The 23,306-nt window shown below is 42.1% G+C and overlaps 2 protein-coding genes across 7 annotated transcripts in view; both read right to left on the bottom strand.

The window, feature by feature from the left end:
* The window catches only part of npr3 (natriuretic peptide receptor 3), a 14,749-nt gene extending 11,410 nt beyond the window's left edge, over positions 1-3,339 (bottom strand). Inside the window, exons 1-2 of one of the 4 annotated variants that reach the window (XM_057032992.1) lie at positions 3,267-3,339; positions 2,241-3,045 (exon numbers count right to left, since the gene is read on the bottom strand). In XM_057032992.1, coding sequence (XP_056888972.1) covers positions 2,241-2,898 — 658 coding nt within the window. In that variant the 5' untranslated portion in view covers positions 2,899-3,045; positions 3,267-3,339. Of the gene's footprint in view, positions 1-2,240 lie in introns of all 4 variants that reach the window. The other 3 variants (XM_057032991.1, XM_057032990.1, XM_057032993.1) reach the window with 3 other exon arrangements.
* A 3,903-nt stretch (positions 3,340-7,242) lies between these two features.
* On the bottom strand, positions 7,243-22,780 carry pdzd2 (PDZ domain containing 2). Of its 3 annotated transcripts, XM_057032996.1 has the most exons (12): positions 22,332-22,780; positions 21,709-22,120; positions 21,111-21,526; positions 20,896-21,039; positions 20,725-20,807; positions 20,135-20,270; positions 19,691-19,795; positions 18,205-18,319; positions 14,280-14,353; positions 11,446-11,557; positions 11,172-11,289; positions 7,243-10,235 (listed from the first exon to the last, which is right to left on the bottom strand). In XM_057032996.1, exons 3-12 carry the CDS (start codon positions 21,258-21,260, stop codon positions 10,169-10,171), a joined length of 1,104 nt encoding a protein of 367 aa, XP_056888976.1. In that variant the 5' UTR covers positions 21,261-21,526; positions 21,709-22,120; positions 22,332-22,780; the 3' UTR covers positions 7,243-10,168. The 3 variants fall into 3 exon arrangements, with proteins under 3 accessions (XP_056888976.1, XP_056888977.1, XP_056888979.1); XM_057032997.1 differs by having other exon boundaries at positions 21,709-22,780; XM_057032999.1 differs by lacking the exons at positions 21,709-22,120; positions 22,332-22,780 and having other exon boundaries at positions 21,111-21,658.
* Between the last annotated feature and the right edge of the window lie 526 nt (positions 22,781-23,306).

Below are 23,306 nucleotides of genomic sequence, written 5' to 3'. Positions count from 1 at the left end.
TATATTATAATATTTAAACATTAATGTCTCTTTTTATAATACTTACTTGTCAACAACCGCATAAAGAAGAGGAAAATTATGGTAAAAATGATTTCTAATTTATATGATATCAAAGAGAATCTGCAAAACATGGAGTACATGAAGTGTCACCCACAGATGCACATCTGCCCACATTCCTGCTGTGTGAGTAGTTTTTTTCTATGAGCCAGTGAAAGACTTGCATTTCCTGGAGCACCTTACAAGTGTGCATCTGACAAGGCGTCTAAGGGTGCTGTGGACTTTCAAAAGCCCCTGAGGAGCAACATGGAAGGGGTATGGTCGTTCCATTCCAAGAGTCTTATCGACCTCCACAACAAAGAATAGGACATGAAACCTTTCAACCTCTGGCTGGCCTGCAATGAGGGCCACTCATGGTCAACATTCCCACTGTTGTGGGAGAAGATGCCACTTCATTTCAGTTCCTGATTCAGTTTTTGTTGGAGTCCGGAAGTTCCGGGTTTCATTCCCGGCCAATGCAAATAGTTTTTTATCTTGATTTTATTTCTGGTAGTTGAATCTTAGCAACTGGACTGTTTGAGATCTAGAATACATGCGGGCATTGTACTTTAGAGTAATTAAATAAATAAAGGAGGCTTTAAACTGATTGACTGGTCCTCTGTTACAACTATACACGACTGGCCCCCGTGAGGAGGCCTGTATTTGTTATCCTAAATTTATTTTTAAATTCATAAATACACAGCTTTACAATATTCAAAAATTGCTTTTTTGTTTTCTTTTTTCAAAGACAATGATTTTACATGAGTGAACACACCGACCATTCAGGGCCTTCAAATGGTTGGATGCACACATGTAAAGGTGACTGTTAAAGTGCTTTATAAATACAGCATAGAGTTAATACAATCGCAGTCCTTTTGGGAGTGATGACACATACTTTACACTCCTGAACTTTCGACGCTGTTTTATTTTTCTCTGCAGATCATCTAAAAGCTGTCAGGTCAAATGGGGACAGTCAGACTTTCATCTTTCACTAGTAGGCTTAACTCTGGCCATAAAAGCCAGACAGCTGCTCTGTAGGGACTGTGACAGCCAGCTAAGTGAGGACTCTTGGTTGCTCCTGGTTGTCTGGGTGCTTGAAACCAGCATATTTATTGCAGCCACCTCCAGATCTGTTGCCAGATACAGTCTTTGAGCTCTGCAAGTAGTCCGTGTGAGCTTACAGTTTGTGTCCAGTTGATCTAAGAGACTGTCAGGACAGGAGTTCGATGTGGAAATTCTCGAGGTTGTGGCACAGAAACACCGGAGACTTGGATGGTTTCCTTTGAAATAATGTTTACTGATTGGGAGAAGTGACACCAGCAAAGCAGCATTTCATCCAGGCAGAGCCAGCACCAATTCTGAGGAGTCAATTGCACCCTGAGGTATATGAAACCGAACACAGATGGGAGGTCAAGCACTGCCTACCCAACAGGAAGGTCTACCCAGTAGACAGTTTGTCTGCTGACAGATACATCTAACCTTGGGCAGAACAGGACATTCTCTAGTGTCTTTCAGGCATCAGAGTTGATAAATGTGAAGGTCAATGAGGCAGAGCTGACCGGCAAACATGTTCACATTCATTGCACAGATGCTGAGAATTTCAAAGTGCTCACATGTACTACAACATATAACTAGTGAGCCAAATCAATTTAAAAAATCAAATAAAAGCACAACCTGATGAATCATTGATATAGTTGCCATCTTAATCAGGCAAAGAAATATGACAATTATGTAGAAAAAGTCAATTATGCTCAGGACGCAAGCCAATAGAAAGTCAGACATTTTGGGTGAAGTGCCCATCCTACTAAATTTGATCAGATTAACTTCCACTTAATCCACATCTGCAGAGTGAGCATCAGAGTTTTTGCCAGCTCTCGGAGGAAGACAGCCACCCTGTTTGGTTCAACAGGTATCTGATTGAGTTTGAGACGAACCAGATGTAGGATCCTCTGTTTCTGTTCAACACCAGACAGCACCCTTTTAAGCAGGAGTACTTCACATTTACCAGACTCTCTCTCTCTATTATGATCATATAATAAAGGGTTTTAAGCTTTTGTCTCCAAGGTTTATAGATGCCTGATAAATAAGTGTATATTAAACACTTTGGACTAATATTTTTTTGCAATATTTTAATTCCCGTAAGATGTCACCGTTCATCAAACATTAGATCTCAGATGATTAAATGAACTGTGAGAGTGAATTACCTTCTGTGTCAATGATGTTCTGGAGGACGTCGTCCGTGTCCAAAGCATCTCCCTCACTAAAAGCATATGTTTTCATGTGAATATCAGGCATGAGGTGATAGATTCCCTCCAGAGTGAAATAGCAGTTCCTCTCCTCCTTGTCGTCTTCATAGACCAGCAGCGCGCTCCTCCAGTCGAAGCGCTCGAACATCGCCGTGAATATCTCTGCCATCTTCACGTAGGACGGGGCGATGCGGGTCAGGTGAGCGTATTCCGCGTTCTTGTTACTGAAACCTGCAGCCAGCGCACCTGCTGAGATCACCGGCACGTTCCAGTGGGATGCAAGCCTCACCACTGCAGCCGCCGCGTACTCGCACACTGGACCCAGGATCAGATGAGGCTTCTGCCCACAGGACCGGTCCACCAGCGTGAACATCGCACTATTCAAACAGTCCGAGTCCTCAAAATGGATGTTGAAACGGAAGCCGGAGAAGCGTCCATCTGTCTTCAGAATGCGCTCCGCGTAGAGAACCGCTGGCGCGACCCTCGCGAAGGAGAACAGATAGGAGTTATTTTGTGGTAGAAAGGCCAAAACTTCTATGTTCTCCGTGACGTTGTGCGCTACAGCCTGCATCAGCGCGGCGGACAGACAGACGTATAGGTTGCAGAGGGACAGCATGGTGACACTTTCCAAATCCAACTTCAGCTGTTGAGGAGAGCTTTTTCTTCAGGAGGCTCCACCTGGTGCTCCACTCACAGAGAGCAATCCAACCCAAGTAATCCGTTTACTGCCAGATATGCGTGTTTGTCATTTAAAGAGGCAATTCTGAAAATAATAACAATAAGAAATATATACATAAATACACACGTGCACACATATGTTCAAATACATATGCATCTATCTATCTATCTATCTATCTATCTATCTATCTATCTATCTATCTATCTATCTATCTATCTATCTATCTATCTATCTATCTATCAAACCATCTATGTGTTTTATTGAGTAAAGCCTGATCTACAGACTTTAGTCAGATTTGGCTCAACCTGCAGGCTCCACACTCTGGCTCCAGGCAAGACTTTCAAGCATCTTTTCATGATTATTCCTGCGTCACCGGCGCGCTGCCCACCTCCTCCTTCTTAAAGCTACACTTCCTGTTTTCACACACACACACACACACACACACACACACGCACGCACGCACGCACGCACGCACGCACACACACACACACACACACACACACACACATTTTAACCTGACTTGGTTTTAGTAGATTTTATTATGTCAGAATTAAACACTTTTAATTAAATGTGATATGGTGTCATTATTAAACTAATCTGGATTGCAGTGGACAAGGACACAGTCACAGATACCTTCAGGAGTGGGTGGCAGAAATCCACAAAGAGAAAACAACCATTAAAATTAAATGTATTCAGAAAAAGATTTCACATTTTAAAGCTACGAAGCCACTGCTCAGTGATGTAGGAGTCAAAGATATCTCATGAGGGACCAAAAAACCCAGTCAGTCAGTGATGTATTTTTTAAAAAACAACTCCTAATCCTAAATCCTAATATTTGACCAACATGGAATGGTCCTTGAATAACTAAAATATTTATAAGAGATAGATAACCTCTGGTCTGGTGAGGAGCTCTCCAAGTTAGACACTTTGGTTTTACGAGCATTGTCCCCCTCTATTGGTAACAACAAAAACTGCAGTTATAATTTTAAATGGAATATACTTTACGATATGACCAAGCAATAAAATTAATATATTAACAACAGCTACAATAATGTCAAAAAAGTTTATTTATTACTATTATGGTAATAATATGGTATGGTCTATTGGTGACTGGGCTGAGAAGTGCTCTGTTGTTGGTTAAAGCCCCCAATGCGGAAAAAAACACGGCATGTGTTCTGGTAGCAGGAGGGAAGCGCAAGGACACCTTCAGAGCACTGCGGAGGCACCCTTGAGCCAGCTACTGATCCAAAAGAAAGAAAACAACAAAAGAAACAAAATAAATAAAAGGTATTATTATATTCTGAGACTCCAAGATAAATGTACAATAAACCGGCTTTAACAAAAGCAGACAATGACAGTGTAGACCTCAAAGTGATACTGACTGTGACTGATTTTCATTTATTCCAACATTTAAAGGTATAACAGGAAAAAACATTATAGTGACTTTAAAACTGAATATTTTAAAATAACAAATGGCTTTGAGAGACTAATGCAGAAGCACATTTTCCATGGTGGTTTGACCCTGACCTGCCTGTCTACAGAGCTAAGCAGTTTACAGGTGATGCTTTAGCAACAACCTTCCACCTTCTCTAACTCTGTGAGTTACATGGTCATTTACCGTATTTTCACGACCATAAGGCGCACTGTATTAAAAGGCACAGTCTCAGTTATGGGTGCTATTTCTGTATTTAAAACATACATAAGGCGCACTGTATTATTAGACAACAACGTAAAACAGTGAGTTTCGACAAATTTATTGAACAAAATATTCATTCTTCCACCACAAAACCATCAAAGTTTTCATCTTCTGTATCTGAATTACACAGCTGCACTATTTCAATGTGCAACATCCCGAATTTCCTCTTCTTGATAATCTGAATCAGACTCACCGACCGGTTCCGCTTCAGCGCCGATTTTGTGAAAGCTCTTACAGTACATGAAGACGGTATCATAGCCCATGCGTCTACAATCCACCCACATATGGTGGCATAACTTGCCCGCCCCTGCCTCATAGTCTTTGTGAAGGAGTGTTCGCCTTCCGTCATCCAGCGCTCTGTCCGTTTCCGTGGCAGCCGAGAACCATGGTGAACGACGACTTCTCGTGCCCCGTTGTGCATAGCGCCACCGTGCCGGTCCCTTTTTCTCCACTTTGTGGGTCAAAGGGATGTTAAAAGTCAGAGGGATCTCATCCATGTTGGTTATGTGGCTGGGCGCGGTTATCTTGTCGCGGCAGTAGGTGCGGAAGATGGCCACCCTCTCCTGGTAATCCGCAGGCAGCCGCTGCGCAACAGTTGTCCTCGCGGGTATGGAGAGATGCCGCCTTCTCATAAAGCGAAAACACTAAGATTGCTCGATTGCCATTTTCAGCCACATATTCGATGGCCTGCAGTTTAAAGTAAGCCTCATTCATACGCGTCTCGCTTGACTGGCGCCATTTTAGGGGATCCTTACGCGTAAGTGTGCCGCTAATCGATTGACGGAGCGTTTACCGTACCAAAGGTGCACAGCAGATTTTGGAACTCAGTCCACACACAAGGCGCACCATATTATAAGGCGCACCATCGATTTTTGAGAAAATCTCAGTGTTTTAGGTGCGCCTTATAGTCGTGAAAATACGGTAACCCTCCTATTATCATTTAACCCTCCTATTATCTTCATAACACCATTGATTGAACTAGGGATGACAAATTTAGAGGGAAGAAATAAATATGGGGACAGGTGGAAAGACTTGGATGGAGTCAACAACTTCAACTTCAGCTTGATCCCTTTGGGATGACTCCCTTAAGGGAAATTAAAAATTCCAGCAGCACATTAGAAAGAGTAGCACACAGAAGAGCATCACAAGGGAAACATGGTCAAATTATTTCACTATGGATGAGAATGAGGTATATATATATTGTACATCTCAAATATATTGCACCAGGTGTCTGTTTCTGAGTGTGCTTGTGTCACACAAGTAAGTGTTGCACAGTAAGTGTAAGATGGTTACCACCTCCTTCAGCTGTCCTCCATACTCTATGTCCTCCTCCTCCCAAGTGAGTGAGTTGTAGAGTATGGTGGCATGATGGACAAAGGAGTTCTTGATGGTCCGGCACTTGGGAAGGAGCATTCTTTCACTTAACCGGCTCCTCGGGTTGCTGATGATGGTGTGCAGAGTGTGGCTGCATTGTTCAAAATATCCAGCGGTTTTTCCAGAGTCCTCCTCTCTGCATCATCACCAGGGAGTCTAGCTTCATGCCAACCACAGAACCAGCCAGTCTGATCAGTTTATCCAGCCTGAATGTGTCCTTCTTACCCCCCCAGCACACCACGGTGTAAAAGGGGACACTGGCAACCACAGACTGGTAAAACATCAGCTGCATATTTTGAAGGATTGTAGTCTCCTCAGGAAGTACATCCTGTTTTGTATCTTCCCAAACAGGCGGCTGGTGTGTGTTGTCCAGTCCAGTTTATTGTCCAGCCACAACCCAAGGTATTTGTAAGAGTCCACAGCCTCCACCTCAGTTCCCCCTAACAGGACTGGTTGCGGACTTGGTCTGAGCCTCCCAAAATCAATAACCAGATCCTTTGAATCCTTTAAGGTGTTGAGCTGTAGGTTGTTAGTGCGGCACTATGCAGCAAAGTCCCCTACCAATCGCCGCTACTCCTCCATTCTATCATCCTTGATACACCCCACTATGGCTGTGCCATCAGCGTGCTTCTGAAAATGACACAGCTCCGAGTTGTAGCAGAAGTCCGAGGTACAGGGTGAAGAGCAGAAGGGCCACCACTGTGCCCTGGGGCGCTCCAGTGCTTCTGACCGCTGTGTCAGATGTGATGTCCTTTAGCCTGATGTGTTGTGGTCTGTCAGTGAGGTAGTCTGAGGTACTCAACTTGGAAGGACACATTGGTTTGCTCATTTTGGCAGGAGTTTAAATCAGAAGGTGAAGCAAGAGCAAGCCTTTGGAACTGAGTCTTGGAGGGTAATATTTCCAGTCACCGTGTCCCCGAAGACATTCCAAGTTCTGTCTCATGTTTTACATTTTGATGGCAAACAAACAAGGCAGGGCCAACATGAACGTGACAAACTTGTGACAATAAGTAATGTTTGGGAAAAGTGGGTGCAGCATTGACCCGTGTTACAATCAGGTCTCCAGCAATATATGGCAAGCAATGCAGCCAAATATGGCATGAAATATGGGCAGCATGTAATGCACAATCCAGCAGTGCCTGGACTATACAGGTTTATATGAGCAAATCTCCTGGAGCACCGGAAAAAACAGGGCACAACAGTTGAGCTAATGTGGTTGAAGGATGGCATAGGCATATTTATTGTGATAATGATTTTTACATCTTATTCTCTGGTTGAGGAACTTCTCAAAAAGAAGCTTATGAGGTTGGAAACAATGAGAACCAGAAAGGATCGACCAGAGCTTCCCTCTGAACTTGCTGTGAGAAACAGGAAGGTAACATCTTGGTCTCCTATTGCCCCACGAGAGGCAAAAACACCAGAGAACACAAAAACCACAAATATTTTTGGACTACAATGAGACAAAGGGCTGGGTTGACAAGTTGGACAAGGTCACAGCCACATACAGCTGTTGACGCATGGGTGCATTGTTGGCCAAAATGATGCTAAGACCAGTATGACCTGTTCACAGTGGAGGAAATATGGCTGCAAGGAGCATGCTTACAAACTGCACAACCTGAGCGTAAAAGTTTAGAGTAAAAGTTTGATGTGGTAATAAAGAACACTTCATGTTCTGCCTTTTGATTTAATTATTCTTTTTATTAAGGTGAAATTAAATAAACAAAATAATAATAAAAAACAAGACCAAAAAATCTCTTTAATTAGATACTGTATCTTGTAAAGTGAAAATGAATTAGCACACCAGGATATTTAGGGTTAGGGTTCACATTGTTTAAAGTTCATTTATAATTCAACATAGTAAAATCCAGAAAGTTAAAAAATGTTAAGCTTTCAACAATATTTAATGAGATCTCATTATACAATATTTCCTGAAAATTGTATTTATAAATTGAAGGAACTGGTGAACAATCAATTTCTATTTTGTCAGCACTTGCCAAGGTACTTGGGGCTCTTGTAAGAGGACAACTTAAAGAGATCTTATATAATAACTGCATCATATCTGCATCTCAGTCAGGTTTCTATTAATCACAAGCACAAGCTATAGACTATAGAGCTTCAGCACTTAAAAGACACTAAATCCGACTGAGAGGAGAGGAGAGGAGAGGAGAGGAGAGGAGAGGAGAGGAGAGGAGAGGAAGCTGTTATTGGGTGACAGATGCTTTTAGGTGATCATGTTTCTCTACAACATAGAGATACAAAATTTTGCCAAAGATTATTACAGATTATGTTACATTTTACTGGCTTCTCAGACAAGCATTGGAAACATGCCAGACAGAGTGAACTTTCTTCTTCCCCGTTACTTAGCGAAACCATGCCCCGACAATGACACCCACCAATATAAAAGGCACTCTCAAGCCAGCATTCATTGGTTGGAGTGGGTGTCTCACACACGAGGATTTCAAATCCAGCACTAAATGGAGTGACAAAAAGACTGGCAGGTACTTTGTAGGTGGTTTTTCTGTGACAGATGGAGTGGAGCTTAGTGATAAGTTATGTACCCAGTAATTAAACTAGTAATGAAGGCTAGAACAGTTTATTTTTCTTCTTTAATTGAAGAAAACAAGAACAACCCCAGGTTTCTTTTCAGCACTGTGGCTAAATTAACCAAGAATCACAGTGTTTTAGATCCACGTATCCCTTCTTCCCTGAGTGGTGAAGACTCCATGAGCTTCTTCACTGATAAAGTTCTAGCTATCAGAATAAAAGCTAACCAGGCCATCCCAACAACTGGACCATCACCAGATGTGCTGACTGTGGGAACATACAGGTTCTCCAACAAGCCCTTTAACTCCTTCAGCCCTATATATTTTTCTGAGGCGTCTTCGCTAATTCAGAAATCCAAGTCCACCATGTGTTTTTAGATCCCATTCCAACACACCTGTTGAAGGATATTTTACCATTGATAGGTAATTCTATTCTGGACCATATCAATTGTTCTTTAGTGACAGGTTATGTACCCCGGTCCTACAAGGTGGCAGTGATTAAGCCATTGCTTAAACTGGATCCTGATGTGTTCGCGAATTATAGGCCGATATCCAACCTTCCTTTTATCTGAAAAATTCTTGAGAAGGTGGTGGTGACTCAGTTACTGGAGCACCTGCAGAGGAACAGCCTGTTTGAGACGTTTCAGTCAGGCTTTAGAGCTCATCACAGCACAGAAACAGCTCTTATTAAAGTTACTAATGATCTCCTTATAGCTTCAGATCATGGACTGGTTTCTATGCTGGTTCTGCTGGATCTCAGTGCTACTTTTGATACAGTTGATCACAGCATCCTGTTACAGAGATTGGAACATGTGATTGGCATTAAACTGACAGCACTAGACTGGTTTAGATCATATTTACCAGATAGATACCAGTTTGCTCATGTTCATGGTGTTCCCTCTTCATACAGTATAGTTAGCCATGGAGTTCCACAAGGTTCTGTTCTTGGACCAATCCTCTTCAAGCCTCATTCATATGCGTCTCGCTTGACCGGCGCCATTTTAGGGGATCCTTACACGTAGGTGTGTCGCTAATCGATGGGCGGAGCGTTTATCTGTGAAAACATCTCCTGCCTGCATCCAGTGAGCAGTGAAGGATCTCACACCTAAATCAATGATAAATGCCCCAATATGTCTGTACTGTTATTAGATCAGGTCATATGAGCCCTCTCCATTGAGCCCTTTTTCCCTCTCAAAGAGCAAAGTGCACAATTTTTGTGCTCTTTACCTTTGGCTACTTGGACACGTGTGCTGTGTTTTTAGTGTTGGGTGAATGAGAGGAGCTTTTACTTCTCTCCTGTTGTGAAAAGAAAGGTGAATATCTAGTGGAAAACTAATAACTGCTGAGGGCTAATGTACACACTCTGGAGAAACAAATCCTCCGGCCAATGCCTTAGTAGCTGCTAACATGTAAGGGGCAGAGATGGGGGATTATAGTAAAGGAGGCTCCCCTCATAGCCGTCTGGTGTGAAGGGTAGGGTTGATGGAAGATCGTGTGGCACCTTCCCCTCTGGATGCTGCACTGAATGGGATGTTTTCTGTTTTCTGAACATGTCTTTCTCTTCCAAGGTCAGCTGCATACAGTGGAGACCTTTTCAACATGCTCCAAGGTTTGAATGGTGTATTGCTGAATCTCCTGACTCAGTATCTTTATCAGAGCACCTGTGAGGAACAACCAGTAGGTTACTGTTTGCATTGGTTTAAAAATGTTATCATTTGGATGACTCAATAACACCTGGTTTAAAGTGTAGTGTAGCATATCATTTATAAAACAAATAAGCTTAATTGGACTCCTTTCAGAAATATTGAATGAATGCACAACATCCACACCTTCTACTTACGTGTGTGACTCCACATCACCTCACTCCTGCAACCCCTACCCCCAACCCCTGCTCTGTGGATTTAACAGTGGAAATAGTTGCTACAGTGGCCACTACCCCATCCACAGAATTACCATTTACCTCTCATGCTATAAATTGATCATTACTTGGTTTAAAGTGTAATTTTTGCTGTCCACATGACATTTTTATACACTGATCCTGTCTCACTCTGGCAGGGTCGGACACTGCCTGTCTCCTTCTTTGTCACAACCAGTTTGGAGATACAGGGAGACACATGTAAGTGTGTGTGTGGAGGGGATGCTGAAATGGCCATTTCATCCATCTTGGACTGTGGCAAAGCATCTGGTGACATTAAGAGGTTCTCTCACAAGTTGACATCAGTCATGTGGTTACAGCACTGATTCTGTATGTTCTCCTTCCCTATCTGTTCAAATTTACACAGACTTGCCAGACATGGGAGGTCGGTGACATAGAGGTGGACCGACTCAACCCTCCACTGGCAGCGCTGATAAAAGATGATATGCCGGATAATAACACTCTGTAGTGAAATGTATGACCACGTAGACAACATAGTCTGCACATTTCCATGAATCCAAGGGTATGGATGGTGCATTGTCTTTACCTATCCATACTTTAGCCAAACATCACTGGAAACCTGTGTTCTAAGTTAACTGCTTTTTAAATACTGTTTTTAGTTGACATAATTTGGTGCATTACTAATTAAAACAATCTCTATGCTACTGTATATGAACTTTACCTGAGACTGCTGTCAGGCTTGGCTGAAGATACCAGTGGAAGATTATGTCCATAAAGGGCAGAAACACTGTTCTCTGGTGCCAGACAACAAAAGTCAATTCCCAACTCAACACCAGATTCTGAGAAAAGAAATTAAAAAATTAATAGTTTTAAAGTTATTTTTACACTTTTCTTTAAAGCAAATGTGTGCTTTGTTGCTCCTCCAAACATTTGTATGGAGAATGTTTCACTGGTGTCCAGAGTAGAAGCCAGTAAGTGTCCAGCTGTCAGCTGACCTTTATGAAGTGTCCCTTCCGTCATGTTTGAGGTTTTTGGACCAGTCCCTTGACTGGGGTCTGGGCTTGGAGAAGTCAGGACTGTCAGAGTGACCATGCCTTTTTTCAGTTTCTTTTAGAAACAAGAAAATATTTGAAATGACACACATGCAATTGAGAGGTTTGTATAGGCTACAGACATCAACAATTAATGACAGTCAAGAAACCTGATAATAACCAGTGCAATGACATTTACATTTAGTCATGGTAGAGGACGTGGCATTTTTAGCAGGTTGTTGTCTGGGTCACTTCCCGAATTTACATTGAAATGAGTGGAGGGGCAACTGTTGGGGTTTCTGGGTTGTGTCGGTCATTGTCCTGCAGGGGGTGGTGTGGAGCACAATTGGCAGCAGCTGGCACTGCGGGCAGGCGCACCTGTAGGCAATTTACATCTTGCTTCCTATTTAAGCAGGTTGTGCCTGCCTGTCAGTGCCAGGGTGTTCTGTTTGTCTTGTCTGAGTGACCGTCGTGCAAGCGTGTCTGTTCGTCTCCCTTGCTGTGTGTTGGTGTTCTGTGGTTCCTGGAGGGTCGCTCCTGCTCCGTGTTTCCTGGAGGGCCGCTCCTGCTCTGTGTTTCCTGGAGGGCCGCATTTGTTCCCTGTGCCCTGGAGGGCCGCGTCTGTTCCCTGCGCCCTGGAGGGCCGCATTGTTTCCCTGCACCCTGGAGGGCCGTGCCCCTTCCCTGGGTGCCATGCAGTCCTGGAGGGCTGCCTTTGTGTTCTTTGTGTGCCCCCCCTCCCCCTGTAAATAAAGCTGTTTGACCACTCCATCATTGTGTCCTGGCCTGCGTTTGGGTCCTGTTCAACCCCCGTTTCGTAACAGCAACATTCATTACTTATATGCAGCCAGCCACTTTGGATTTAATTGGCAAAGAGCATACACAAGACATTGGTTATACAAAGAACAGTCAGAAAAGGAATTCCGAGCGAGCAATAGGAAAACAGACGAGATACGCAATAAATAGAATATCACTGGGGGTAGTTCTATATGAGTAATATGACCAGCTTCTTTGTTTACTTTAAGTGGATAGCAAACCACCCTGGCCATGAAAAAAGTTGTAATACTATACTAAGTAAAGTCAGAAAAGTGAAAACTAAACTTTACATTATTTAGCAAATCAACCACAGCTCTCCTGGTCTGCATAGGGTCTGAGGTCCCTTTCTATGTACTGTATTTTCACAACTATAAGGTGCACCTAAAACACTGAGATTTTCTCAGAAATCGACAGTGCACCTTATAATATGGAGCGCCTTGTGTGTGGACTGAGTTCCAAAATCTGCTGTGCGCCTTTGGTGGGTGCACTACGGTAAACGCTCCGCCAATCGATTAGCGACACACCTACGCGTAAGGATCCCCTAAAATGGCGCCGGTCAAGCGAGACGCGTATGAATGAAGCTTACTTTAAACTACAGACCATTGAATATGCGGCTGAAAATGGCAATCGAGCAATCTTAGTGTTTTCGCTTTATGAGGAGGCGGTATCTCTCCATACGCGCGAGGACAACTGTTGTGCAGCGGCTGCCCGCGGATTACCAGGAGAGGGTGGCCATCTTCCGCACCTACTGCCGCGACAAGATAACCGCGCCCAGGCACATCACCAACATGGATGAGATCCCTCTGACTTTTAACATCCCTTTGACCCACAAAGTGGAGAAAAAGGGACCGGCACGGTGACGCTACGCACAACGGGGCACGAGAAGTCGTCGTTCACCGTGGTTCTCGGCTGCCACGGAAACAGACAGAGCGCTGGATGACGGAAGGCGAACACTCCTTCACAAAGACTATGAGGCAGCGGTGGGCAAGTTATGCCACCATATGCGGGTGGATTGTAGACGCATGGGCTATGATACCGTCTTCATGTATTGTAGTTACTTTGTATACCGTATTACAAAATCAATGCTGAACCGGAACCGGTCGGTGAGTCCGATTCAGATGATTAAGAAGGGGAATTCGGGATGTTGGACATTGAAATAGTGCAGCTGTTTAATTCAGATACAGAAGATGAAAACTTTGATGGTTTTGTGGTGGAAGAATTAATATTTTGTTCAATAAATGTGTCGAAACTCACTGTTTTACTTCCGTTGTCATTTTTTACTGTATGTTTCAGCATGCGCCCAATAATACGGTGCGCCTTTTGTATGTTTTAAATACAGAAATAGCACCCATAACTGAGACTGCGCCTTTTAATACAGTGCGCCTTATGGTCATGAAAATACGGTATTAACAACTTTTGGGAGGTGCGCAATGCATCTTTGCGGTGGTGGGCCAGCAAAGGAATACCTGCAATGAGGCACCGTGTTTTCCATTCCATGATCATCCAGTCTTTCATTTCCTGTTGCATTCACTACTTCTGTGCCACATTAATACAAACTAGTATTGTAGGATCAATAGCAATCCTAGTTTGTTCTTGTAATTTAGTGACATTTTTAATTTAATAATAACATTAATAATTTACATTAACTGAAATGTAGTCAAAAAAATACATCATAGAGCCATGCCTATAAAGTAATTTAAAAGTGAAATTGAATGATCATTCCCTGTATTTCTCTTAGTAAATTTTTATTTGACATCCAAGGTGCAAGTTTCAAGCCCCCTTGACAAAACATACCTGACATTGTGATGGAACTAATATCTTATAATATACATCTTATGCAAATCTAAAAGTATACAATTAGATAATCCAGAAATTTACACGTGGGTCTATTATGATACCATAGTAAGCCATCGTAATAAAGCTAAATATTCCAAAAGATCCCTGTCCCAGTTTCATGACCAAACAGCATCTATAAAATGTACCTTGAAGGTCTGGATGGCCTGTAGGTGCGTGAGGCCATGGAGAGACTCTCCATTTACTTCAAGAATTTCATCACCTAAAAAGAAGAGTGGTACATAGACATATAAAAGCACTGGTACATAGACATATAAAAGCAAAGGTTGCATGGAAACATTTGGGCACTCCTGGTCAAAATTTCTATTTGTAATAAAGTGGAAGATGAAATTATCTCCCAAAAGCTATAAAGTTATGGACAACATATGATATTTAAATTCAGATTTTTTCAACTTTTTTACATTTTAATCTTTTATATTTACAATATAAAATCAAATAAAAGGGGACCCTAGAATTATTTTTTGGGCCATGCTGCATTGTTGGTACCTGTTTTCAGCTTCTTTGGCAATTATTTCAGTTCTTCTTTGAGCAATTATCACCGATTCTTCAGAGTTATCCAATATTCCCCTTTTCTGCAAATTTTGGCGGCAAAACAACCCCACATATGCTGCCGTAATGTCCTATTTGACAAATAACTTGCATCAAGAACCCACCAGGCTTGACTGAATATCCTTTGCAAACAAGGACTGACTTATCTGTGTAGTGCGGATGCAAGATCATTCTATTGCAGGTCTAGCTGAACAGTTCAGTGAAGCACAACTACCTGGAGGCCTTTTAAAGTTGAACACGGGCTCTGACCTGTTTTTCAGACATTGGACAAGCAGTACTCTCTAAAATTCCCGAATGTTAGAGAGAGGACGCGATCCCTGTGCTAATCCCTGGACCACTGTGTGTTTCCCCAGGGATTAATCATTATAATCTTAGCCCTGCTGAGGTTGACTCTATTGCTGAAGGTGCAGCAACCTCACTGAGAATCACGCTTGATTCTGTTGCCCCCCAAAAAAGAAAATAGTAAATCAGAGGAGGTGTGCTCCCTCGTATAATTCACATATCAGGACCCTCAAGCAGAAAGTGCGAAGACTAGAAAGAAAGTGGCATTCTTGTAAAATAGACAGCTATCATGTAGCCTGGAAAGACTGTCTATTAGTTTACAAAAAGGCCCTCCGCAAGGCTAGAACAGCTTATTTTTCTTCTTTGATTGAGGAAAATAAGAGTAACCCCAGGTTTCTTTTCAGCACTGTGGCCAAATTAACTAAGAGTCACAGTGTTTTAGATCCACGTATCCCTTCTTCCCTTAGTGGTGAAGACTTCATAAGCTTCTTCACTGATAAAGTTCTAGCTATCAGAGAAAAAGCTAACCAGGCCATCCCTACAACTGGACCATCACCAGACGTGCTGACTGTGGGAACATACAGGTTCTCCAACGAGCCCTTAAACTCCTTCAGCCCTATATATTTTTCTGAGGCGTCATCGCTAATTCAGAAATCCAAGACCACCACGTGTCTTTTAGATCCCATCCCAACACACCTGTTGAAGGATGTTTTACCATTGATAGGCAGTTCTATCCTGGACCAGATCAATGGTTCTTTAGTGACAGGTTATGTACCATGGTCCTACAAGGTGGCAGTGATTAAGCCATTGCTTAAAAAAACATCACTGGATCCTGATGTATTAGCAAATTATAGGCCAATATTCAACCTTCCTTTTATCTCGAAAGTTCTTGAGAAGGTGGTGGTGACTCAGTTACTGCAGCACCTGCAGAGAAACAGCCTGTTTAAGATGTTTCAGTCAGGCTTTAGAGCTCATCACAGCACAGAAACAGCACTTCTTACAGTTACTAATGATCTTCTTATAGCTTCAGATCATGGACTGGTCTCTATGCTGGTTCTGCTGGACCTCAGTGCTGCTTTTAATACAGTTGATCACAGCATCCTGTTACATAGACTGGAACATGTGATTGGGAATAAAGGGACAGCACTAAACTTATTTAGATCATACTTATCTGATAGATACCAGTTTGCTCATGTTCATGGTGTTCCCTTCTCATACAGTAGGGTTAGCCACGGAGTTCCTCAAGGTTCTGTACTTGGACCAATCCTCTTCACATTGTACATGCTTCCCTTAGGGAACATTATTTGGCAGCATGGGATAAATTTTCATTGTTATGCTGATGACACTCAGCTTTAATTATCCATGAAACCAGAGGAGACAGAAGTTAGTGAAGCTCCAGACCTGTCTTAAAGGCATAAAGTCCTGGATGTCTTCAAATTTCCTTCTCCTTAACCCAGGAAAAACTGAGGTCATGTTGTTTGGTCCTGAACCTCTCAGGGATAGATTAGATCATATGATCACTCTAGATGGTATCTCATTAACATCTAGTCTCTCTGTGAGGAATCTAGGAGTAACTTTTGATCTAAATCTCTCCTTAAACTCACACATTAAATTAGTCTCTAGAAGTGCCTTTTTTTCACCTGAGGAACATCACAAAGATTAGGAAGCTACTGACGCGGCATGATGCTGAAAAGTTAATTCATGCTTTTGTTACTTCCAGGCTGGACTATTGTAATTCTTTATTATCAGGGTGTCCAAACAACTCTTTAAGAAGCCCCCAGCTGATCCAAAATGCTGCAGCCAGAGTTCTGACAGGTACTGACAAAAGAGATCACATAACTCCTGTAATAGCGTCTCTTCATTGGCTGCCCGTTAAATTTAGAATAATTTTTAAAACCCTTCTTTTGACCTGCAAGGTCCTCAGAGGCCTAGGTCCATCCTACCTGGAGGAGCTAGTGATACCTTACCAGCCCAATAGACTGCTCCGCTCTCAGAATGCTGGTCTACTTGTGGTCCCCAGAGTCTCTAGGAGTAGAATGGGGGGCCGAGCATTTAGCTACCAGGCCCCCCTGCTATGGAACCAGCTCCCTGTCCAGGTACGGGAGGCTGACTCCATCGCTACTTTTAAGATTAGGCTTAAAACCTACCTCTTTGAAAAAGCTTATTGCTACCAATTCTGTAGTTCCAGTTACTATTATAGACAGACAAATTATCATACTTAGGGGGCGTCTAATCATTAGGTTAACATCTTAGCTACGCTGTTATAGGCCAAGGCTGCCGGGGTCCGGAAACATGATCACCTGACAGGCCTCTGTCACCCCAGTGGGTCATGGTTTCCTCTCCTCTCCTCCTCCTCATCAAGCAGACTAGTCATGCTGATTCTTGTGTAGTGTTTCTGCCCCCCCCCCCCCCCCCCCTTCTTCTGTATTCATTTACAGGTATTGCCGTCTTCGGAGCTGCATGATGACCTCCGGCCCCGCTGACCCGCTGTGTATTTTTGTATGTGTTTCTCTCCTCTCCTCTCCTCTCCTCTCCTCTCCTCTCCTCTCCTCTCCTCTCCTCTCCTCTCCTCTCTCTCTACCCAGCTGGCCATCAGCAGGAGGGTCCCCCTACATGAGCCTGGTCCTGCTCAAGGTTTCTTCCTGTTAAAGGGGAGTTTTTCCTTGCCATTGTTGCTTGTCTGGGGTTAGGCCCTAGGATTCTGGAAAGCGCCTTGAAACAATTTTGATTGTAAAAGATGCTATATAAATAACGATTGATTTGATTTGATCATTTTTCTTGTTCTTCCTCCACCATTGCTGTAAACTGCTATTTCTTCATCACATTTCACACTAAGGTATTGGGGATCTGAAAACACATTGCTGTGTTCCTACAGTCTTCTCTTTTTTCTGGGCAATGATTATTTTCATCTTTAGAGTACTATAGAAATTCCTAGAGGAACCCATGGGTGCTGATACTGTGGTTGAAACAAGATTAAAGGGATCTGAGCATTTAAAATGTCTTGAAATTTTTTATCACCCAGCAATGCAAAAGTAAAAAATGGAAGGCCCAAACAGGTTAAGTAATCTCTGATACCCTGTCCAAAGTGATGTGGAGGCTCACATTTGTAGTTTTGTAGTACCTTTGAACAGAGTTTGCCTAAATGTTTTCACACTTGCCAATGTGGACTAATTATTTGGTGCGATAGTACTTTGGAGTTTTTCTCAGTAAAAAAATACTTACCTTCATTCAGGCGTCCATCTGCTGCTGCTGCTCCATGAAGGAAAATAGTTTTGACAAATATGCCCATGTGGCCATGTGCAGAGTCTTGTCCTCCAACAATACTGAATCCTAAGCCCTATAAATGTTATATCTTAATGTCAGTCAGAATTAATAAACATATGAATGAACATTGATGACTGACCCACTCGGGCTAGAGACTAAACAATAGTGCGGGAACATTTAAGAAGGCTTCACACCACATAAACACTCAATGGCTTGTAGATCTACAAGAAGAGCTAGACCAGTTACTACCCAAGTGGTTGACATCCTTAAAAATGTCTCAGATATAAAAAGATGGCAAGCACCAGGACCAGACATGATGCACAATTACAAGTAAAACAGGGATAGATTAGATCATATGATCACTCTAGATGGTATCTCATTAACATCTAGTCTCTCTGTGAGGAATCTAGGAGTAACTTTTGATCAAAATCTCTCCTTCAACTCACACATTAAATTAGTCTCTAGAAGTGCCTTTTTTCACCTGAGGAACATCTCAAAGATCAGGAAGCTACTGACGCGGCATGATGCTGAAAAGTTAATTCATGCTTTTGTTACTTCCAGGCTGGACTATTGTAATTCTTTATTATCAGGGTGTCCAAACAACTCTTTAAGAAGCATCCAGTTGATTCAAAATGCTGCAGCCAGAGTTCTGACAGGTATTGACAAAAGAGATCACATAACTCCTGTAATAGCGTCTCTTCATTGGCTGCCCGTTAAATTTAGAATAATTTTTAAAACCCTTCTTTTGACCTACAAGGTCCTCAGAGGCCTAGCTCCATCCTACCTGGAGGACCCCCCCACAAAATATTCTTAGGTGTTCAGGGCAGTGTAAACAAATCCAAGGGTCGAAATCAGGAATTTGGGAACTGAGAACTTTATCACCTGCTGGTGCCTCGAACAGACAACAAGACACTCAACACACTGAGGGTCACAGCCGAAGGCATGATACAAGAATGTGCAGAAGATAATATACTATCACTGGGTGCTGGCTCCTTCTGCTTTGGTTACCTTATATGGCCATATTCCAGCTTTAGGGAGCTTTTCACACCAAGACCACTACTATTGATGGTTATCTGCAGGTCATAACTTCTCTCCCTAGGTCCTGCCTTGGGCCCTCCTGTTCCGCCCCCTACATTCCACTCTCTTCGACTGATTTACGTTCTGCTCTGCTCTACCTAACTGCATCTACAAGCTTGTGGATTGCACTAGTCATATTGATTATAATGATGGTACTTAGTATATGAATCATATCAAAGGTTACATGTCAAAAGATAGAAATAAAGAGAATAAATGATATACATTCATTATTTTCATTATTCATTATTATTCATTATCCATTATTTTCCCATGTTGGGAACATTGCATATATCAAGGGTCATTTCATTGTGAAAGCCAAGTACAGTTCATTTTGGAGGATTATTTGAAATGAGAGGTGATAACTCACCTTGCCGTTCCCTTTCATCAGAACTACACTGGATATAACTGATGGTTGTGCCACTTTGCATGGAAAAGCATCGTCAGTGGTCTTCCAGCAGGCTGATTTTTTTTTCTAAAAAATAGAGAAAATATGTGGGAAATTAAACACAGAAGGAGAATATGAATATTATTATGGTAGTAATAATTGTCTATCTTTAAATAATCTTTATTTACTACTTTTCGAGTGTAGTGTGGAGAAATACTGTCAGCCATATAGTTATGAAAAACTGTAATACCTAAGATTTGGAAATAGTCCATTTTGTCATACCTCTCATGTAACTTAATGCAGATTGGAAGGAAATGGGGAGCATTTATTTGTAATAAAGGAGTAAATGGTAATAAGGAATGCAATAGGTGTAATCTACTGTATGTTGATCCTACGAAGAATAAAGGGAAGCTTCCACTAACTCACAACAGATGTATCTGGCTGTTGAGGAAATGTGTGTTTCCACTGTTCCGAGGGAAGCTTCTCCAGCACATTTCTGCTTCTGATACCATTCAGCTTAAACAGCTCATTGTCATCACACACTAAGTCCATCCAGCTGCTACTGCCTGAAAAAGGGACAATGGAAAATTGTACAGATTTGTATACAAACTAGATTGAAGCATATTGATTCTTTTACTTCACCTGTATTTTAAATGTAGTAACAAAATGAAAATGACATATAACAATTACAAGGTCTATATCTAATAATAATTAGACTAAGAATAAGAAAGACATGGTCATTGTTTATCCAGTATTTAGTTTATCTGGTATATTTTGGGATCATTGCAGCTGGTCTGTAAAACACTCAACTTTATGAGCATTAAACTCCCAGTCTGGAAAACCAACCAGTCCCCAAAACACTTTTTCACCATAAAATACTGTAAATGTGGACTTTATTTAGTAGATTAATTTTTCTTATGAAGTTCTTTCAGGGGGATAATAATGAGGGGAAACTGAAAGGAAATGCTGCTCTGTTTATTTTGGTATTTGGTCCTGTGAAGTACCAACCCTGTGACTTGCTGCAGAGTTTCAGAGATGTGGAAATTCCTTTGGGTAGCTCTCTCTGACATTGTTCATCAAGTTTGTCTACATTAGAAAACTGTAAGAACAAAACAGTGATACTAGTGATAATGGGGAGAAATAATACAGTTCTCAGACCAGATACCCAAACTAAACAGTTGACATACCTGCTCTGAATCATGCAGACTGGTAAAGGTGTGATGTTTAGGAGAGAAAGCAGTCCCCAGTAAAACCGATGGTAAATTACAAGTGCTGACAAGGTCTGGAAGATTGGTGTACGAGAAACATTTGAAGGCCAAGTCTGATCCCCCCTGAAGCAATAAAGACTCTTTATTATTGTTGTTATAAAGCTGAACATACGAGCTGGGGGGAAAGTCCTTACCATGCTGGCCACCAATAACTGGATCAACCCAGTAGTGGAGCGCAGAGTGGCAACAGCCTCCTGATGAGTGAGTCCTACCAGTAACTTACCATTAACCATCAGCAACTCATCACCAGCACGAAGGCGGCCATCTCTAAAGTATAAATGCATCTGTTTACTTATTCTGTCATACTCTGAAAATCTCAATTTTTAGTCCAGAGATAAAGCAATCTGGGCTTTAAAAATGAATTCTTTACATTTACTTCTTGATTTCATTGGGATTAGCAGTACCTATGGATGTCACCTCCTTCTTCTATGTGAGTAATAATGACACCAAGAAGACATCGCTTAGAGCCACGACCTCCTGTGATCTGGATGCCCAGCCCCTCCTCACCTTTCACTATATGCATCTTCCAGATGTGGAAGACCTCTCTAGGCTACAAAAGAAAAAGAACCAACATACAGTTGTAAAGTGTGTATGAATAATTTAGCTGAATTACACCTGAAATCATTAATCCCTCTTCATTGTGTTATTCCTTATCTTCAAAATAAAAGTATGAGAGTTAAGAATGATTAATAGTAGTGGTCTTTTGTACCATAAAGTAGCAATATGATATACCTGGTTTGAAGTTTCACGATTGAAAGAATTCATTTGGAACTCTAATGGATGGCTGTGACGCAGGCAGGCAGGGAGAGCACTTCCAGGGTCAAGGTTTTGTTTTGTGAGAGTATGTGTGGACAGGCTGGAACCTGAGGTCTCACAAGAATCCAGGGAATAAGAGGAGTTATAAAGATTGGGATGGCTCTGCAGTTCTGAGTCTTTACTTTCCAAATTACAGGGAAAGGATGAGTGTGGAACATCATCAGAGTTCTCAGTTTGAGCTCTGTTGTGCTTCTCTTCTCTATTGCTGACAGGGACACTAATAGTACCAATGACATTGCAGGGAGGAGGAGGAGGAGCTTTTTGCTTGACATGTCGTAGCATGATGAAGTAGATACATTCTCCCTTCCAGCACTGCTCTGCCAGGTAACTGTAAAAGAGCGGTTGTGAGAAACAGACAGCGTCACTCTATATGATCTATAACTAATGAAGTTATATATACAAAAGCCAATACTTCATTATTTTGTATTCATGAATATATTAGTCATGTAAATTTGATTACAGAATTCCCTTAATCCTGGAATACTTTGATTTTATATGAAATATTTAAACAAATCTCTGATGAGGAAAATAGAGGATACCTGGCTCCAGCGACATCCACGCCCACCATCAACTGCCCATTCAGTGACAGCAGTTCATCTCTCAATTTGATTCCCCCACAGCGGGCTGCCAGGCTCTCCTTCCTCACCTCGGTCACCCAGATGTGTCCCACATCTATAACAGGAGCCTGGTCCCACCAACTACTCAGGCCTGAATTATTTTTTCTGTCTAGGTCCCCAAATATAGGAATGTTTCCAAAACTGAGGCCAAGATCACTACCTCCACCATCTTTTCTGAGGGACAATGCATGAATCTCCACATCCAGCCCTGTCCTGTAGGACGTATTGGCTATTAATTCGGTGTCGCTCTCCATGAAGTTGAACTTAATGTACTCCACCAGCTTCTGAACAGCAGCCAAACACAAGCACTTGTCCTCCACATTGCTGCTGGGGATGCCGGTGCTACTGTCCTCTTCCACAGCTTGATAGTGATGGTGCTATAGATAGAACAATAAGATCAAGCAAACAGTGAATAAAGTTGGATGATATCATGTCTACCAGAAGATATAAGCAAGAAAGCTGAGTAAAAACTGATGTTCCAGAAAAAGATCAAAGCTAACTGTATGCCATAGTTTCTGTGTCCATTTCAAAGATTTGCACCCAAAATGCAGATCCATAGCTGTGTGAGCTGTCCCAAGAACCCACATGGATGTGATTGGAAACATGCTCGCACATTATAGTGAATAGCTGCACAACGAGTGCTGTGCCACATCTCTGCAGTGTCTCGAAAGCATCTCCAGTGTGTCTGGCTCCGAGTCTATGTTTCAGCAACTGTCCACATTGCTCAGATTACACCAAACAGGAAACACACCCAAAATCCAGCAAATTTTAAAATCTGTCATGATCTAGGATACAGACTATGGACTGTAAAAATCACATTGTTTGTACAAGCTGTAAAAGCAAGGTTCTGAGAAACGATGGATGAGGAGAAACTGACAATGAAAGGCACTTCCAGTG

This window comes from Takifugu flavidus, chromosome 5 (assembly GCF_003711565.1).
Source record: "Takifugu flavidus isolate HTHZ2018 chromosome 5, ASM371156v2, whole genome shotgun sequence".
Lineage (NCBI taxonomy): Eukaryota > Metazoa > Chordata > Actinopteri > Tetraodontiformes > Tetraodontidae > Takifugu > Takifugu flavidus.
The sequence above is the reverse complement of the archived record's forward strand: the minus strand, read 5'-3'. Positions and strand labels throughout refer to the sequence as shown.

Excerpts from the sequence above, each read along its gene's own strand:
- pdzd2 (XM_057032997.1), bottom strand. The coding sequence starts at position 21,260 with ATGCATTTATACTTTAGAGATGGCCGCCTTCGTGCTGGTGATGAGTTG. Across the intron at positions 18,320-19,690 it reads TGATGAAAGGGAACGGCAAG|GGCTTAGGATTCAGTATTGT; the intron begins GTGAGTTATCAC and ends TAACATTTATAG. Across the intron at positions 14,354-18,204 it reads AGATGGACGCCTGAATGAAG|GTGATGAAATTCTTGAAGTA; the intron begins GTAAGTATTTTT and ends TCTTCTTTTTAG.